General features: G+C 36.5%; 1 protein-coding gene across 1 annotated transcript in view; it reads right to left on the bottom strand.

The window, feature by feature from the left end:
* Positions 1 to 10,161: 10,161 nt before the first annotated feature.
* The window catches only part of jph2 (junctophilin 2), a 156,179-nt gene continuing 145,746 nt past the window's right edge, over positions 10,162 to 20,594 (bottom strand). The window contains exons 5-6 of the mRNA XM_072240579.1: positions 13,015 to 13,107; positions 10,162 to 12,872 (exon numbers count right to left, since the gene is read on the bottom strand). Of these exons, the coding sequence (XP_072096680.1) occupies positions 13,027 to 13,107 (81 nt within the window). The 3' untranslated portion in view covers positions 10,162 to 12,872; positions 13,015 to 13,026. The remainder of the gene's footprint in view (positions 12,873 to 13,014; positions 13,108 to 20,594) is intronic.

Here is a 20,594-nt window from a genome sequence, read left to right as displayed (position 1 = left end):
GTTTAAGGCGAGAGGGGAAATATTTAACGAAGGCCTTAGAGGCAAGTTTTTCACACAGATAGTGGTGGTTACTTAGAATGAGCTCCCAAAGAAAGTGGTAGATGCAGATACAATTAGTGTTTAAAATGTATTTGGACAGGTATTTGGAAAGGAAAGGGCCAGAGGAATAAAGTTCTAATGCAGAGAAATGGGACTAGCATAGTTGGACATCATCATCAGCATGGGTGTATAGGTCCAATAGGCCTGTTTCTATGCTAGGTAACTCTATGACCAAGGCTTCCACTCATTTAATACCACCTTCTGTCTCCCTTTTGTTTCTGAATGCAAATATAGCTGGTGCTGTTTGGTTCATTGGAATCTGCTTTTATTTTAATTTACGACCAGAAGCTGCAATAAGTGACCAGCTAGAGGGAAGCTATCCTTGAATTGCAGCTTCATACCAACAGACTGCCGAATCAATCAAATCAGTACAAGAAGTATTGAGTCATTTAACATAATTAGCTAAATTATCTCACACACTGTATCTTTTTGCCAGTTTCCCTATTTCATCCTGTGATTAAATTGGCTTAATTATGTAATAATCTACACAAGCATAGAAAATTATTCCAACCTGAAGGAAGGGAAAATTACTGAAGTGGAACTAAAGGTATTTTTAGGTTACATTTTATTACTGAAAATCTATTCACCAAATATTAGGAAGATAATGTTCAATTCATTTACTAATTGTCAAATTGGGAATTTAAAATCATCTACGGTTAACTGAGAGCAATTAGCAATTCTTATCCATAAACAGCAGTGTGTTTAAATGATAGAAGTAACGTGGCTGCATCTCCAAGTTCCTCCTTGACAATGAATCATTCTACAATGTATTTTGTGGAAACCCACATAGAAAGGACATTTGAGCTTTTGATTGTGTAAATTTACTGAATCCTAAATTATATAATCTTGCAAGACTTACTTCTCTTCATATTTTATATTGTTTTATTGCATAAAAACTGTAGCATAAAGTTGTCTGGATTCAGCAGGAGATCATCACAATGGTTGTATTCATAATCACACATGAAGGAAGCTGGTGTGGTTGTTCAATGTCAATCACCCCAGCCCAAGACTTCATTGAAGGAGTTCTTCAAGGCATGTCTGAGACTCTACAATCTTTAGCTATCTTATCAAGTACCTTTCTGCTATCATAAAGCCAGAAATAAGGATGGTTACTGAAAATTGCACAATCCTCAAGTCTTCAGCAAGTGAAAAAATGCATGACTGCATGAAACAAGACTTAGACAACACGAAGGCATGGATGATAAGAGGCAAGTAACACTCAACACAGAAGTGCCAAACAATGACAATCTCCAACAAGAAAAATCTAACCATCTATCCTTGACATTCAATGGCATTGGCATCACCAAATCTTCCACTATCAGCATGCTGGAGATCACCATTGACAAGAACCTCAACTGGAACAGCTACATAAATACTGTTTTGTAAGAGCATTTCAAAAGCTACATATCCTCATGGAAGTCATTCACTTCCTGATACCACAAAGTCATTCCACATTCAGGACACTAGTTTAGACCATAAGACATAGGAGCAGAATTAGGCCATCTGGCGCATCGAGTCTGCTCTGCCATTCAGTCATGGCTGATCCTTTTTTTCCCTCCTCTTCAACCCCAGTTCTCGGTCTTCTCCCCGTAACCTTTGATGCCATGTCCAATCAAGAACCTATCAATCTCTGCCTTAAATACACGCAATGACCTGGCCTCCACAGCTGCATGTGGCAACATGTTCCACAATTCACCACCCTTTGGCAAAAGAAATTTCTTTGCATCTCTGTTTTGAAAGGGTGCCCCTCTATCCTGAGGCTGTGCCCTCTTGTCCTAGACTCTCCCACCATGGGAAACATCCTTTCCACATCTACACTGTCTAGGCTTTTCAACATTCGAAAGGTTTCAATGAGATCCCCCGTCATCCTTCTGAATTCCAGCAAGTACAGACCCAGAGCCATCAAATGTTCCTTGTCTGATAATCTTTTCATTCCTGGAATCATCATTGTGAACCTCCTCTGGACCCTCTCCAATACCAGCACATCTTTTCTAAAATGAGGGGCCCAAAACTGTTCACAATACTCAAGGTGAGGCCTCACCAGTGCCTTATAAAGCCTCAGCATCACATCTTTGGTCTTGTATCCTAGACCTCTTGAAATGAATGCTAACATGGCATTTGCCTTTCTCCCCACTAACTCAACCTGCAAGTTAACCTTCAGGGTGTTCTGCACAAGGATTCCCAAATCCCTCTGCATCCCAGATTCCTGTATTTTCTCGCCGTTTAGAAGATAGTCTGCACATTTATTTCTACTACCAAAGTGCATTACCATGCATTTTCCAACATTGTATTTCACTTGCCACTTTCTTACTCATTCTCCAAATCTGTCTAAGTTCTTCTGCATCCTATCTGTTTCCCCAACTCTACCTGCCCCTCTACCAATCTTTGTATCACCTGCAAACTTAGCAACAAAGCCAACTATGCCATCATCTAAATCACTTATATACAGCTTAAAAAGAAGTGGTCCCAACATGGACCCCCGTGGAACACCACTAGTCACAGGCAGCCAATCAGAAAGTCTGTGAGAATACTCCTCACTTGCCTGAAGAGAACATTTGAGTGCTAAAATACTCCCCACTTACCTGAACAGCACATTTGTCTTCCCATTAGCCATGGCTATAGATGGTGAAACTTTTAAACAGCCTGTGAAAACTCACCATAATTTATTGAATGAAAGAACCAAATTAACATGAGAAGCAGTATAGTAACTAATCCACAATTAATTTTTTTTAAATTTAATTTATTGTCTGAAATCAGTACTGCTGTCAATTCTCTACCATCAAAACCAATATTTAATTAAAAATTTAAGAAAAAAAATAAAAGCAAAAAAAGTCTCATTGTTCAAAGCCTCCTAACAGTTTTCTAATAGATCTCAGTGATAAGATTATTTCTTTGAACATTGTTACTGCATTTGCAAAATGAGATTAGTAGCTGTTTGGAATATTAACAACCTAAACTATATTTAGATTTTGTTCACCTCGTGCTGGCCATAAAACTATACATCTGGTTTAGAATTCTTTAAACTATTAAACAGATAACATTAAAATTTTGTATTGCTTATTGCTTTTGTAAAATCTTGAACTGCACAAATATTGCTGAGATCTTAAGACTGCTGTGTTAACTGCTACTCAAATGCACATTCAAAAAGTAATGGTCTAGCATGAAAAGAGAATGCAAAAGTTGTTCAACCTTATCATCTGAGTTGGAATGTACAAAATTCCAGTGTGGTAGTGAACATGCAAAGCAGCTGTGTGTTAAAAATACTTTTCTGTTTAATGATTGGACATTTAAAAGGAAGTCCCCGTCGAAGTCAAACTGTCTGATGTTAAATAGGTAAATGCAAATGAGTATATTCAGAACCTGAGCTGGGTTTGGTTGTATATCATCAGATGTCATGACTTTTTAGCTGCCACTGTCTGTTATTTAATCTTGGCATTTAGTAATACCACTGGTTATTTCAGGATCATTGCTTTTCCATTTGCCAAGTGTCAGTTTCCCAGCAGACGACTCTTGTGACAGATGGCAGCAGGTGGTAGCCTGACCTCTTGTGATTCCTTATGTAAGAGTAGCTGCCTGTTCCAATTCTGGAGCCAGAGGGGTGTTCCAGCAAGGCACCAACTAACACTTATGTTTTCTTCAAAGTCCTTGATATCGAGAGAAGGTCAATAAGCCCAGCTTAAATGAACAAATGAAGTTAGCTTAAAAATTAGTCTATCTGTATACTTATATTAAAAAAACACATCAGAATTCAATGATGCCCAATCTGGAGGTGGATTTTGTGTTGACTGTTATTGTGTATTGGTTGCTGGCAAAGCGCTACAGTGTGCTTACAAAAAGTGTTGAGGATACAGCAGTAACTTCATCTGTGTTCTATGACCAACCTGTGATGTCAACTCTCTTTACAACAAAGCCCTTGCTGACTATTGTTTTTTTTTGTGTGGGTGCTCCCTCTTAATGCTTCGTTTTTCCTCTGAGTGTACAAGCACAGCCATCTTTTGTGCCTGGATTGTGCAAGGTAGTAGACATTGAACAGATGATTTTTAGCCAAACCTAATTGATATTTCATCTGTGTTTGCTCCTTCCTCCTGTTTTACCCTTTTAGGGCCCTATTAAGCCTGTAAGTCTGAAATGGAGCAAAGTGAAAATGTATTTCTGTGGTAACTAGGGATCAGATGATTAATATGGTAGCATAATGGAAGATGACAGAGGTTTGGAGAAATGGTGAAAAGAGAAAGAAAAGGAAGCCATATGAAATGTATTTTGTATGTAGAAGATATCAATGGAATAAAGGCTTGAGGGATTGGATCTCAGCAGAAAGCCTGAGGCAATGATTTAATTTCTGAACTGGGGCCAGAACCTGACAATACATTCCTCAACATTGTCCTGCTTTGTGATTGATAGCAATGGTTATCGTATTGCATTTAGAACCTAGTAGGAAAGTATATCCCTAATATTTCCAGACTCAGATCCAGAATACAGCATCAGATATTATGAGAACCTTGTAACTCCAGCTCTCATTTTGACCCTTTCCATTTGAAATTTACTATTTCCATTAACTGCTGATTCTCCCTTTAAAGATGTACAGTAGGTATCTTTAATTGCAGGGTTTTTTTTTCTATTTCTCATGAGGTGAAGAACTAGTGCTTGAACAGTGCAGGCAGGTCAACTGTGGTGAGAAAATTATGCACAAATAATTAAAATTGCTCCTTGCTTTCCGGATGAGAAATACACAATAAATCAATTTTATCTTCCTTATTTATAACTGTTATTAAAGATCTATTTCACATGTCACACCAAGAATGTTTTGTTTTTAATTAATACAAAGGGTGCATTGTTGAAAATTATTGTTATCACATACCAACTACTAAATCCTACTCCAATCATTTTCAAATGATTTTAATGTAATGTTGTATTTTACTTAAAAAGTGCATTTTGACAGCTTTGTGTCACCCAGTGAGTTGTGTGTCATGTGATCTGCTCTGCTAGCAAACATTCAATTCAATGGCAGTTAATGTACTCAATCTACTTAAAAGAGGGACCAAAAATTATTAATTCTACCCTAACTTTTGTTAAGTTACTATATTATCCCCAGGAAATTATAGTTAATGGAGGATAGTTACATAAAAATCATGTGCTTGAAATCAGTATCAATCACTTACTATGGTGCATTCACCAAGCTTGACTGCTTTCTGCTTCCTTTCAGTCCTGATGAAGTGTCTCGGCCTAAAACATCAACTGCTTATTTATTTCCATAGCTGCCGCCTGACCTGCTAAGTTCCTCCAGCATTTTATGTGTGTTGGCTCTCATATGGTATTTTACATAAGTGCATAGCTTGACTGAGCTGTCAGCTAAATCCATTATTTAATTAATATGAATTTAGTGGCATTGCTTCAAAACCACTGCTGAGACTTTTGAAGAAAATAAGGGCTAGTTGGTGGCTTATTCATTTTGCCTAACCTCAGTGTTATTACCACATGCAGCTCTCAGCTTTTCCCTACAGAATTAATCCCAATTTATTTCATCCACCCTCTGGTAAAGGACAGTGCAAAGCCTTGAGAGTTGTTTTGTGCTCCAAGTAGAAATCTATACTAAAAGAAATGTGTTGGAAGTAGAACTGTAGTTGCACAGATCAGCACTCAATACAACAGGATCCAACGTTAATTCCAATGCTCTACTAATTTATTAGAGCATGCAAAACCATTCAGCTCACTGGGTCTATGCCAGGTCCGAGCAGAGCAACCTTGTTGGACAGAGGTAACAGTGGAATCACAACCTATACTGTAGTGTTGTAGGGCGTAGTTCCCTCAGGGGAATTCCATGATTCAGACCAATTGATAAATGAAATACATCTTATCGATCATACTTTATTACTCTGAGGATGATTTCCATTTAAGAAATCTGGAATACTGTATTCAATTTTCAAATCTGTATGATACTATCATTGATGATCGTGCCTTAGGTGACCTGGGTAATAACCTGCTAAACCTCTATTTTCTCTGTTTAAAAGGGTTCTTAAAATTTCTCTTATCAAGATTTCTGGTCACCTGTCATACAGTCTTTCTGCACAGATTGGTGTCAAATTTAATTATATTGTTTCTGGCATTTTTGATAAAGTGGAATGCACTATCTAAATGCTAGTGGACCTGTATTCTTGCTCATTAGTAGCCAATAGGCATGTGGGCATTTTGGCAGTAAATAGTGACAGGACACTAGACTGTGGAAGTGGTATACCAAAAATGAGCCAATTTTATTTGGGGAAGCATATGTTTGGTAGTTGCCATCTAGCAGCAATATTAATTGAAAAGCTTTGAAACCCTCAGGAATTCTTCAGCTACTTTAGAACTCTCATAATTAACAGATACGCAAGGCCAACTTTTAAAATGAAACATTTGAAGATTTTGAACAAAGGATTACTACAAAGAATCAAAAGAATGAAATGTTTATTTAATAGAGTATGTGAAAAGAGAAATCAGTATGATTCAGAAATAATAAAACATTAATAGCTCCATAGAATAAACTGACAAGGCTTTCGTTTTGAATAGTGTTTAGAGTGCTCATACCAAATTCATTGCCTGCAGGAACTTCTGAGGCATTTTTGGTTTCTCTTGGAAGGTTTGGCAATGGAATAAGATGAAACAGTGTAATGCAACATCCAAAACTTTAATTTGTTTCAAATACTTACTGTGTATTATTTACTTTCTTAATATATGTTTGAGATGTGAGGTTACTAGGAATTTGTGCTATTCACCAGTTTCATTTCTTCATAGGAGACAATTTTGAGGAGTGATCGCTATTATTTCCACTGTGTGTACACAATTTTCATTTACCTCTTTTCAAGACAGATTAAAATCTTATTCAATTGAGCCCCATCAATTGCAATAAAAAATATTGTTTGAAACGGATCAATTACTGTTTAATCAGTCCTAGGCAATGCAAATCTTGTAAAAATCACAATTCATTAGTTTTCTTCAACAAAATTCATAAACAAATTTTAAACCATCTGACATAATTTGATTACATCAGATTGTTTTATAAATGTAATAACTGTTTATAAAATGTATAAACAATCTGACATCATCACACTTAGCTTTTCATTTCAAAGGTGCAGCAAAATAAATTAGTTCTATATTTCTAATAAACCAAAGGAAAATCTATTTAGTCTGTTCTGAGTCCAAGCATGACATAGTTTTTTGAACAGGTTACATTTATTACGAACTTCACTATCGTTCCATTTAGGAGAAAACCCAATATGATCACATGAAAATCAAGAGCAAATCTGCAGATTTTGGAAATCAAATTAACACACACAAAATGCTGGAGGAATTCAGCAGACCAGGCATCATCTATGGAAAAGATAAACAGTCGGCGTTTTGGGCTGACAGCCTTCATCAAAACTGGTGATAAAATTAATTTCTTTTAGGACCCTGTATGCAAATTTTGCTCAATATCATTATGCATGCAGTGATTCATGCTAAGCAATAACTGAAATAAGGGATATAAGGAATACAACTTCAAAGAGTCAGAAGCAAAACATTATTGATGTTAAATCCATGTTTAGTGGCCATAAATTTCCACAAGTTGTAATTCATGTCATTGCAGATATTAATGGTAAGTAAAATACAATGCATACCCCTCAGCTTTTGGAATAATGAGAGTTAAAATCTTTGAAATATACAAACATTGTGAGTTTGTCAGGGTAAATGTAGGGATGATGTTTGTCCAGCTGGCATATCTAGACCAAAGATCACAATCCCAAAAATTAGGAGCTAGCCATTCAGACACGAGAAGAAACTTATCACATGGAGTATGATGAACCTTCAGAATTCTGTAACCCAAAAGGCCATGGTAGGTAAAATACTGGGTATAATCAAGATAGAGACTAGAGGATATTATGGGAAGCACAGAGCCTGGAGTTGATTCAGGAAAGTGACGCTGAGATAAATGATTAGCCTTGATTTTACTGAGAGGAAGAGCATGGACCTGCTTCTATATCTTAATTGCTTTGTTCCTACAACAGCCTGATCTTGCTGTTGCACTGAAAGTCTCTCATGGTTCCTGTACATGTGACAAAAGCCTTGTCCTAGAAGAGGAGAAAATGGACTTGAAGTACAAATAAAGCTGACATCAAGTTCAAATATCAGTAGAATGTGAACGAGGTGCCATTTTGCTTTATATAGTAATTCAGTAACTAAGTCGAGGAAGCACCATTTAATTTGTCAGCTTTTGTATTATAAAAGTATCTTAACAGTTGTTGCATTCTATCGGTAAACAATGATAGATTTAAAATAATACAGCATTTCTTTGGCAGACTTAGCCAGTCCAGCTCCAGCATAATCATTAATTGTATTAAGGATCTATGCATATGAGTTCTTAACATGCCCCTCCAAAAGTAAATTCAAAATCCTCTCTAGGCCTCAGCACCAATCCAGAAACCTACTGATATTAAGTAATTGGAATTTCAAGAGTCATGTATCCATTGAAGCATACAAAAATAGGACAACAAATGAATATAGAATCAACTGTGCTGAATGCTTTCAAAATTAAAAGCAGCATACGAAGCCACTTTTGCCAGTGGTATGATTTAACTATTTTAAATTATGATTCTCTTTTACAACATAGTGCTTCTAGTTACTTTATCAATGTGACAAATATTGATTACAATAAATGCAGTATGTCAGAATTAAAGTTTATCGCAGTCTGTACCAAAGTATCTGATTTACAATTGCTTAGTTTGGTGTACTAATCTGGCTGAGGTGATGAAATTGAAGTATTTTACTACAATAAAAGTGATCAATTTTATTACAAGGATTATCTTTCCACTTTGATGCATCAGGTTTGCATCTTGCAGCTTGGTTATCCACTGAAATAATTTCCAAGTACATACAGTTTCTGCACTTTTACTGAAGATAAGTATTAAACTCACCACAAAAAATTAAATCATGTCCATTTCAGTTCAAGTACCCATTTGTTAGAATATTCAGCATAAGTACTTATCTGGCCACTAAAATTAAGCATTATAAATAAGGAATCACCTTTACTCAAGATTTAAATTGTTGGAGATTTTAGAAGTGGCAAATTCCTTTGTTTAATTGCTTTGGTTGCACATAATCATATCTTCCTTTCCCCTTTGTATATTTCACTTTCTGAATCTTTTTGACATTGTATTCACTTACTCTGACATGCACTTCTTCCTCAATCATCATGAAACGTTCACTTCATAAACCATCAAACACATTTGTTAAGGACACAACTTCTTGCCCACTTCACTTGGGTTCCAGATGCTTGTTTTTTTTTACATTGTTTTGTTATCAGCTCATACTTTTCAGTAACTTGCTTTAAAAATATTTACTACCTATTGTAGAAGTGTAGATGGCAAGATGCTGATAAATATGGCCCATCTTCTCTTATAATCACTTACTAGTTCAAAGTCAGAAAAATTTGGTTAACTTGCCAAAATAATTTACACATTCAATCAGAATCATTTCATTGTGGATCCTACAAAAGAGAAGCAATTGTATAATTTTTGAATATGTCATCAAAACTATGTTAACATTTTCATAGAGATAGAATTGTGGTTTAAAATTAATTTTTTTAAAAATTCTTAACTCTTTTAAGACTGTTTGTTTTTACTTTTGCACATTACTTAACATAAAGGTTATAACTAATCTTTGAAAAAAGTACTCCCCCCAAAAAAACATTATACTGTACATTCAAGTACAAATGTTAAAATAATTTAAAATTTAAATTCCATACATAGAAAAGACCGACACATGTCAACCATTGCAACAGTTTTAGGATGATTTGGCAAAGATCTCCACAACTTGACACTGTGCAACAACCCTAAGAGTAATTTCCAATAGTGCATGGCATGGAATAATTAGTTGGCTTTAAAATGCAGGTACACATTGAGTGTGAAGTTTGTATTAATTAAAGACTTCTTCTGAACAAGAAAACAGTTTCCAGGAGAACCTAGGACAACCACCTCCACCCACCTTAGCCCTGTTCATGCTTGGCAGAGGCCAGAATGGATCTTGAGGCCTGGAAACAGAACAGATTCAAACTGCAGATTTCAGGAGTTTAATGCTGTTTGTGTGTACAGGAAATTGGGAATGGGTTAGAGAGAAGATAAGTCCAGGACAGAAACAAACCAGTGAACAGCACTAACACTCCTCCTAGCATACAAAAATATGACAGAAAATTCTTTAGACACATTGCCTGTGCAAGTGATCTCCTTCTGTAGTCCTACAATAAAAAGCCCAATGACTGAACTGTGGCGTCTTCTGAAACTGTGATGGGGTACCAAACCCTATTTCTGATTTGCATAATAGACAGGTGCTTAGGTGTCTTTAAAGGACGTTGTTAAAAGCTGTAGTCAGCAGATCAGTGCTACTCAGCTGTAAAATCTAATGTACTTATCTCATCATTAATGCAAAGCTCAGTTAGATAATATCAGTCCCATTCTTTGCAAGTTCCTCAATTATGACATAGTTAAGAAGATAGCTTGTTTTAAATTATAACAGCCCAAATCAAAATTACTAACAATGTTAAGAAAAAGTTGGGAGTGTTCTCCAGAGAGGGAAGGGAAGGGGTGTGTTGGGATGGATAACCTGTTAATGTCCAATTTCAACAATACCAACAGAATTTCAAATTGGTCTTAATATTTTAACTTGTCAAATCATTCTAGGAAGAAGCATTCAAAGCAGAGCTTTGGTGAATGACAAAAATCTTAGAGATCATTATAATTTATAACATTTCTAAAATACTACAATTTGTCACAAGATCAGCTAGATACAGAACCAAATTTCATAAAATTATAATACATTTCATTCAAAATAGAGATTTTAAATTCAGTAGCACTGATAACTAAAAATGACTATTTTAAATGAAATTTTAACATCAGAACTATTTTGTGATAGGAAATATTTTCTGTATAAGGCACTAATCCTTCCTTTGTGTATAAATCATTGTAATAAATGCCTTATGGATCAATTATGTTACCTTTAACTCACTTCACTTCAATTAATTATCACATCATATCATATGGCAGTGAAAGAATACAGCCTCACAGGAATAATACCATAGAATGCTTTGGACACTCAACTCATGTAGGAATTTTTCTTAACTACCAAAGCTGTAAATTAAAAATACATTCTGATTTACATAAGCACATTCCACAAAGTACTTCATGTAGAAATACCTAACAAGACAGTATTTAATAACATCTGTAGAAATGAATAAATATCTGGAAGATAAATGTTCAACGTGGCTGGTGAAGTTATTTCTATTATAGTAAGACCTGAAAATACCAAATAAGCATTTCAATCAAAATTTTGGAGAAGCATGCGTCTCTGAGGTAATTTTATACTTTTTTATATATAAATCTTACAAAGCAAAAAACAGTCCTGAATGTATATCAACACAAAAGCATATATACCTCGTTACATGTGAAACAAGGTTTAGGTTTAGAATGTGCTAACATTCTACAAAGTGCGCTACATGCAGAGAAAGGGAAGAAAGACAGCTTGTAACATTTTGTATTTTAGCCAAAAGAAGTAAAATACTAATCTGCAAGCAATTAATTAGCAAGTACTGTGTGAAATTTCTGGTTTAATCTGATTTTTCCCACTTTGAATATTCTGGCAAAAATACTGTTAGGCATCTATTTTAAATATTTGTGATTTACAACTTATATTTCTTCTCAAAAATATATGGTTACAAACTATAGGTGCACAGTCTCAAACTAACATGGCATTCAAAATGTGAAGTGTTAAATTTGTTGCAAAGTAGTTTTGGTCTTCTATGAGTTTTTAATCAATTTAAATCTTAAAGCAAAATGATGTTAAGAACTAATCTGAGCATTCACTTTAGTTGATTAGTTATTCAAAAATGCATGCTATTTATGGCAGGACTGTATAATTAGTTTAAAAATGTAATTTAAAAACATCTCATTGTTAAAACATGCAACAAACACGAGTTATTGTTCTTGTACTCATTTGATTAGAATAATATTATAGTGAGAAAAATTAATTAAAAATTCACAGTAGACCAATATTTCCCTTCGTAACATATAAAAAGTCCTATGAATGCAGTGCACAGCATCCACATTTCCTTTTCCAAAAGTCAAGCTCTAAAGGGAGTATTTTCATCTGAAGGTCTTTTTAGTGGTAAAAGAGGATTCTAAACTAGGGAACACCACTTTACTTTTTTTTAAAACCAGAAATAGTGAAGAGAGAAATATAGCCCTAAATCTTTCAGTTAAGTATGCCAAATAAGTATAGTAAAATTCATATTGAAAATCATTTTGCTTTACTCATTTTAACCAAAAAAGTTATCAAGCTACAAAAATACATGAGCAAGATCTCCCTGAACTAACTCAACATTTTTGTTTATGAAATAGAACCATAAGAATCTGTTTTACTCTACTCCTCTCCCATCTCAGTCCCCAACTCCCTTTACACAATAGAATAATTCAAGCAGTCGAGCACAAACCTTGGCAGCTAATACTGTGTAATATAAACATAGGCAAAAAGGTAAGGCAGCTGTTAGTTTCTACAAATAAATTCAGCTCAGATGTATCTCTCCCAATGTATCTCATTTCCAAAACTTTAGGGCACAAACTGGTGATGGAAAACAGATCGGAGAATCCTTCAAGAAGGGCCACTGTAATCAGTTTCTGCAGTATCTTGAGTGTCAAGTCTTGCAGAATGTACAATTTTCCAAAATTCATCTTCCTTATTCTCAACAAGAGACAGAACACAGACGTCTGCAATGACTGCAAAGAATTCACACAGTATTAACATAACTTTATTTTTAATTTTCTAAAAGCACTGTTATAAGAAAATCTTGGACTCTTAAGAGCGCTACTATAAATATTTTTTTTATAAATAATAAATGTAGTAAAATGTGTTTCATACCTCAAAAACAAATCATGTCAGGAAATGCACAAACAAGATGGCCAAGCCAATGTTCAGTAAAATGACCATGGCAATCATAATGGTATTAGGTCCCTGCAATAAACAACAAAATGTCAACATCCTGGTTTTAAGTCAATGGTCTAAACTGAAATATACTTCATAACATGTTCTTTCAAAGAAGTGCAAACAGTACTGTTTTAATTTCTAATCTTCATTTTCGGAACTATATTTGAGTAAAATATTTTTTTTTTCATTTTGGTATAAATGATTCAAGAAAGACATTCCAATAATTTGGAATGGATGTCTTCCATATCATACATTCTTGACATGACTAACAATAGTCAGATACCTTTGACCATATGGTACTATCTGACCATACAAAAATTGTAAGATATTTTTGAAAATACTCTGCCCTCTGTATAATGGAAGTGAAATACCACTACCTCATTGCTGGGTCTGGAGTCACATATAGGTCAGAGCATGAAAAGATGCCAAATTTCCTACATCACTGAGCATTAATGAGGCTGATTTGTTTTTAATAACAATCCACAACCTTCATGTTATTGTTGCATGGGCTGGCATTGTTTGTTTTAATAACTCCATCAGTATTTAGTTATTTGAACTTTAATTTCCCTGCCAATGAGCACCAATGGTCCACACTCTTGGCTGGTAATCCAGTAGCTCAACTACTATACAGAGTATATAACTTTTTAAATCACTGTTTTGGGGCTGCACACAGCATGGAATCCAACAACAGAGCAGGTCTCACTGGGATTCTGCAGAATTACACTGAGGAAGTCACAAGGTCTATGCCAAGTTCAGTACTTTTATTGAGATTCCAGGCCTGCAGATGAGACGGCACATGAAAGGCAAGTTTATATATTTTTAATTACTTCACAATAATTTTTAGTTTTGTGTTTCTAAAATTCATAGGAGGCATAAGTCTGCTGGTCCCCACACCCACATGTTTTTGTCCATTAGCCCATAACTGACACTATGAGTGTAGTCTTTACATCTTTGTGAATTATGCATTCTCGTGTTTTATATTGTTCTGCCACATATTACAAGTCTCCAAGTGTCCTCAATTCTCTGTACTAGACAGGACTTACTCTATCTAGATAGGATTCAAAGCAATGCTCATCAAAATCCAACCTGTATCTTAACAGAGACCAGGACTTGGAATGAGAGGCGCAAAAGATTAAAATAAATTAATCTCAGGACTTGCTGGTGAGTTTCCTTTAACAGCACTCTATAAGAGACACATTGGCAAATAGTTAGTTAATATTTTATTGGCTAATTAGCTAACACCAGCCAGCTGCAGCTCAAGAGACTACCAAGGAGTTACAGTCAAGTATAGTGGCCACTATGAGAGGGGGGCGGTGTAAGGTGAGGAGCTGAGGCTTTGATTCAAGAGGATTCAGTGTGAAGAAGAAGAGTAAGTAGCCCAAGTAAGGGAGTGACAGCACTTCCTTAAAAAGACTTCAGTGAGGAGGAACTCAAAGACCCAGTCTCCACAGGTGTCTGTGCAATGAATTCCACAGATTCACCACCAGTTGCTAAAGAAATTCCTCATCTCAGTTCTAAATGGAGGACCCTCTATTCTGAGGCTGTGCTCTCTGATCCTAGATACTCACTATAGGAAACAACCCCTCCAAATCTACTCTATCTACACTTTTCAATATTCGATAGGTTTCCGTGAGATCTCCTCTCAAATGTGCCTCATATGTTAACCTTTTCATTCCCAGAATCATTTTCATGAACCTCCTCTGGACCCTCTCCAATGCCAGGACACTTTTTTTTTTAGATGGGGCCCAAAACTGCTCACAATACTCCAAGTGCATTATCACCAATGCCTTATAAAGCCTCTACATTACATCTCACATTCCAGTGTCTGCAAAATGAATGCTAACATTAGATTTGTGTTCCTTACCACCATTTACAAGGGAGAAGGTGCTCAAAAAGCTGAAAGACCTAAGGGTACTTAAGTCACCCAGGGCAGATGAAATTCACAGTAGGGTTCTGAAAGAGGTGGCGGTAGAGTCTGTGGAGGCATTAGTAATGATCTTTCAATAACCTTTGGACATGGTGCCAGAGGACTGGAAAATTGCAAATGTCATCCCACTTTTTTAAGAAAGGAGGATGGCAACAGAAATTATAGACCAGTTAGTCTGACCCTAGTGGTTGGGAAGATGTTGAAGTTAATTATTAAAAATGAAGTTATGGGGTACTTGGTGACACGGACAAGACAGGACAAAGTCAGCATGGTTTCCTTAAGGAAAACTTTATTTGACAAAGCTGTTCCAATTATTTGAGGACATTACAAGTAGGATAGATAAAGGGGATGCAATGTATGCTGTATATTTGGTCTGTCAGAAGACCTTTAACAAGATGCCACACGAGGCTGCTTACCAAGTTAAAAGCCCATGGTATTACAGGAGAGTTAATAACATAGCCAGAGCCTGACTGGAAGGAGACAGCGAGTGGGAATAAAAGCATCCTTGTCTGGTAGGCTGCCAGTGACTAGTGGTGTTCCACAGAGGTCAGTGTTGGGACCACTTCTTTTTATGCTGTATATAAATGATTCGGATGATGGAATAGATGGCTTTGTTGCCAAGTTTGCAGATGATACGAAGGTTGGTGGAGGGGCAGGTAGTGTTAAGAAAAAAAGTAGTCTTCAGAAGGATTTAGACAAATTAGGGGAATAGGCAAGAGAGTGGCAAATGAAATACAATGTTGGAAAATAAATGGTCATGCACCTTGGTAGAAGAAATAAAAGTGCAGACTATTTTCTAAATGGGGAGAAAATTCAAAAATCTGATATACAATGGGATTTGGGAGTCTTTGTGCAGAGCACTCTAAAGATTAAATTGCAGGTAAGGTTGGTGGTGAGGAAGGCAAATACAATATTAGCATATATTTCAAGAGGTCTAGAATACAAGAGCAGAGATGTGATGCTGAGTCTTTATAAGGCACTGTTGAGGCCTCATCTTGAGAATTGGGAATAGTTTTGGGCTCCTCATCTAAAAAAAGATGTGCTGGCATTGGAGAGGGTTCAAAGGAGGTACACAAGGATGATTCCAGGAATGAAAGGGTTATCATACGAGGAACATTTGATAGTTCTGGGTCTGTACTCGCTGGGATTTAAAAGGATGAAGGAGGATCTCATTGAAACCTTTCAAATGTTGAAAGGCCTAGATAAAGTAGATGTGGAAAGATGTTTCCCATGATATGCGAGTCTAAGATGAGAGGGCGCAGTCTTGGAATAGAGGGGAGTCCATTTAAAACAGAGATGAGGAGAAATTTCTTTACCCAAAGGGTGGTGAACTTGTGGAATTTATTACCACAGGTAGCTGTGGAGACCAGGTCATTTTGGGTATATTTAAGGCAGAGCTTGATTGGTTCTTGATTGGACACGGCATCAAATATTACGGGGAGAAGACTGGGGAGTGGGGCTGAGGAGGGGAAAATAGGATCAGCCATGATTGAATGGTGGAGCTGACTCGATGGGCCAAATAGCCTAATTCTGCTCCTATGCCTTATTTCAACCTGCAAGTTAACCTTTAGGAAATCCTGCACAAGTACTCCCAAGCCCTTTTGTACCTTTAATTTTTGAAATGTCACCACAGTTAGAAAATAGTCTACGTCTTTATTCCTTCTACCATGGCCATACCCTTCCCTGCAGTATATTCCATCAGCCATGTCTTTGCCCATTATCCTGTCTTCTGCAGACTCCCTACTTCCTCAGTACTATCTGCCCCTCCACCTATCTTCATAACATCTGCAAACGTGGCCACAAATCCATAAATTCTGTCATCCAAATCATTGACATTTAACATAAAAAGCAGCGGTCCCACACATACCCCTGTGGAACACCACTAGTCATTGGCAGACAACCAGAAGAGGCTCCCTTTATTCTCACTCTTTTCTTCCTGCCAGTCAGCCAGTCTTCTATCCATGCTAGTATCTTTCTTGTAATATCATGGGCCCTTACATATTTTATTAAACAGCCTCATGTGCGGTACCTTGTCAAGTGCCTTCTGAAAATCCAAGTAAATAAAATCCACTGACTCTTCTTTGTCTATCTGCCTGTTATTTCATCAAAGAATTCCAACAGAAATGTCAGGCAAGTCTTCTCTTTAAGGAAACCATGCTGACTTTGTCCTTTATTATCATGTGCCTCTAAGTATCCCGAAACCTCATCCTTAATAATGGACTACAAGATCTTGCCAACCACTGAAATTAGGCTAATTGGCCTCTAATTTCCTTTCAGCTGCATCTCCCTCCCTTCTTGAAGAGTGGAGTGACATTTGAAATTTTTCTGTCCTCCAGAATCATTCCAGAATCTAGCAATTTTGGAAGGTCATTACTAATGCCTCCACAATCTCTTCAGCTACCTCTTTCAGAACCCTGGGATGTTGTCCATTTCCATCCAGGAAACATCTATCTTCAGACCTTTCAGCTTCCCAAGCACCTTCTCCTTAGTAATAGTGACTACACTCACCTCTGCACCCTAACACTTTTGAATTTCTGGCATATTGTTAGTGTCTTCCACAGTAAAAACAGACACAAAATACTTATTGAGTTTGTCTGCCATTTCATTCTCCCCCATTACCTCTCCAGCATCATTTTCTAGACATCCAATATCTACTATTGCCTCTCTTTTACTCATTATATATCTGATAAAATCTTTTGGTATCCTCTTTAATATTATTGGCTAGTTTACCTTCACATTTCATCTGTAGTTGCTTCTGTTGGTTTTTAAAAGCTTCCTAATCCTCTAACAACCCAACTATTTTTTGTTTTTATGGTGTTTTTGACTTCCCTTGTCAACCACAGTTGCATCATTCTCCCTTCAGAATACTTTTTCACCTTTGGGATATATCTTTCCTGTGCCTAACAAATTGCACCCAGAAACTCCAGTTTTTGCTGTTCTGCTGTCATCCTTGCTAGTGTCCCTTTCAATCACCGTTGTCCAGCTCCCATCTCATGCCCCCGTAATTCCTTTTACTCTTCTGTAATACTGATACTTTTGACTTTATCTTCTCCCTCTCAAACTGCAGTGTGAGGCCTATCATATTATCATCACTGTCTCCTAACGGTTCCTCTATCTTACGCTCCCTAATCAAATCTGGTTCATTACGCAACATCCAATCCAGAATTGTCTTTCCCCTTGTGGCTTCAACCACAAGCTGCTCTAAAAACTCATCTCATAGCATTCTACAAATTTCCTCTATTGGGATCCAGCACCAAGCTTATTTTCCCAATCTATCTGCATATTGAAATCCTCTACAGCTATAATAACATTGCTCTTTTTACATGCCTTTTCCATCTCTTGTTATAATTTGTATCCCACATCCTGGTTTCTGTTCAGAAGCCTTTATATACATCCCATCAGAGTCCTTTTACCCTTACAGCTACTTAACCCTACCAACAAGGATTCTGCATCTATGTCACTGCTTTCTCAGGATTTGTTTTCATTATTTACCAACAGAACCACTTGCCCCCTCAATCTATCTGCTTGTCTTTTCAAAACAATGTGTGTTTTTGGATGTAAGCTCCCAGTTTTCATCTTCTTTTAGCCTCAACTCAGTGATGCCCACAACATGGTACTGTACCTGCCAAACCCTAACTGTGCTATAACATCATTTACCTTATTCCATATACTGTGTGTATCTACGTATAACACCTTCAGTCCTGTATTCATCATGCTTTGCAATTTTTCTCCCATGTTACACTTCAATTCATCCCACTGACTGCAATTTTGCCCTATCATCTGTCTGTCCTTCCTCTCACACTACACCAACTGCCCCATCCTCAGCCCTATCACTCGGATTCCCATCCCCCTGCCAAATTAGTTTAGACCCTCCCCAAAAGCTCTAGCAAACCTGACCACAAGGATATTAGTCCCTCTCGAGTTCAGGCGTAACCCATCCTTTCTGTACAGGCCGTATCTCCCCCAGAGAAGTTCCCAATAATCCACAAATCTGAAACCTTGCCCCCTGCACCAATTGCTTAGCCACACATTCATCTGCCAAATCTCTCTATTCTTACCCTCACTGGTACATGGCACAGACAGAAATCCAGAGATTACTATCCTGGAGGTCCTGATTTTCAACCTTCTACCTAACTCCCTGAATCCCTAAATTTTCTCTTCAGGACCTCCTCCCTTTTTCTATCTATACCTACATATTATTATACCACTAATAAATTTTCTGAGAGCAATAACATGTTGAAATGAGACTAAACAATAAACTCTTTGGCATGAAAGAACAGTATTCCACAGACTTCAATGATATATTGAGAACAGGTTTAAAGTAATTTTTTCTTAGAACAATCATGTCCAACCAAAATATTTAATTAACTACTGGGCATCACCTTTTTAATATGATATTTTATCGATAATTTTACATATTCTTACCATTTTAATAAATAACCTAAAGACTTTAAACAAATGAATCTCATTTAATCATCAAAAAGTTAGTAATTCTGCTTTATTTCTTGTCAAGTTTCAAACATATCCACAAAAGGGTGAGAAATTACAAGTGTGTCATACTAGTGAGGGTTGAGACCAGTATGACCAATGTGTGTCATTAATAGCTAAAGGATTAGATAATATTGCCCTATGTGCAAGCAGTTCTTTTATATTCTTATGCAGTAAATGTTATATCCCATGTTCCTTTTTGATTCCTTCCTGAATTATTGTTCATGTAATTTAGGTCTGATGTTGCAGTTTGATTCGCACAGTGATCTAAAACCCATTGGTCTAAAGCAACTGGTTTAATTGTTTATCTTTCTAGCTTTTATGAGTTTTTTCTTTCATTTACATTGGAATACAAATATTTAGGAAACCATGAGCAACGAGGCTGCAGTAACAGTCATAAGGTTCTAAGAACTGATCATTCATTGTCATAAATCTGCTAACACCCTTTCCAAATGATTTTTCATTCATGGATTTATTAACATAATTTATAGGTCAGTTGATATATGATGATCCTTTGTATTTAGGATTGCAATGAAAATTCAAAGGTGCACTATTGATACACTGGTGGTAACAATGGCACACCAACAACTCTTAACAGATATCTCAGAATCAGATCAATATATCACCGGCATATGTTGTGAAATTTGTTATTATGTGGCAGCAATACATTGCAATACATAATAATAACTGTAAATTATATTTTAAAGGTTAATTTAAATAAGTAGTGCAAAAAGAGAAAAAAAGCAGTGAGGTAGTGTTCATGGGTTCAATATCCATTCAGAAATCTTGATGGCAGAGAAGAAGCTATTCCTGAATCACTGAGTGGGTGCCTTCAGGCTTCTGTACCTCCTCCCTAATGGTACCAATGAGAAGAAGGCATGTCCTGGGTCATTAATGATGGGTGCTACCTTTGTAAGGCATTGCTCCTTGAAGAGGTCCTGAATACTGGAGAGGCTAGTACCCATGATGGAAATGACTGAGTTTACAACTTTCTGCAGTTTATTTCGATCCTGTACAGTGCTCCCCACACCAGACAGTGATGTAGCCAATTAGAGTGCTCTCCACAGTACTTCTCTAGATATTTGCAAGTGTCCTTAGT

Source organism: Mobula birostris, chromosome 2 (genome assembly GCF_030028105.1).
Source record: "Mobula birostris isolate sMobBir1 chromosome 2, sMobBir1.hap1, whole genome shotgun sequence".
NCBI lineage: Eukaryota > Metazoa > Chordata > Chondrichthyes > Myliobatiformes > Myliobatidae > Mobula > Mobula birostris.
Note: the sequence above shows the minus strand (reverse complement) of the source record. Positions and strands in the feature narration are given on the sequence as shown.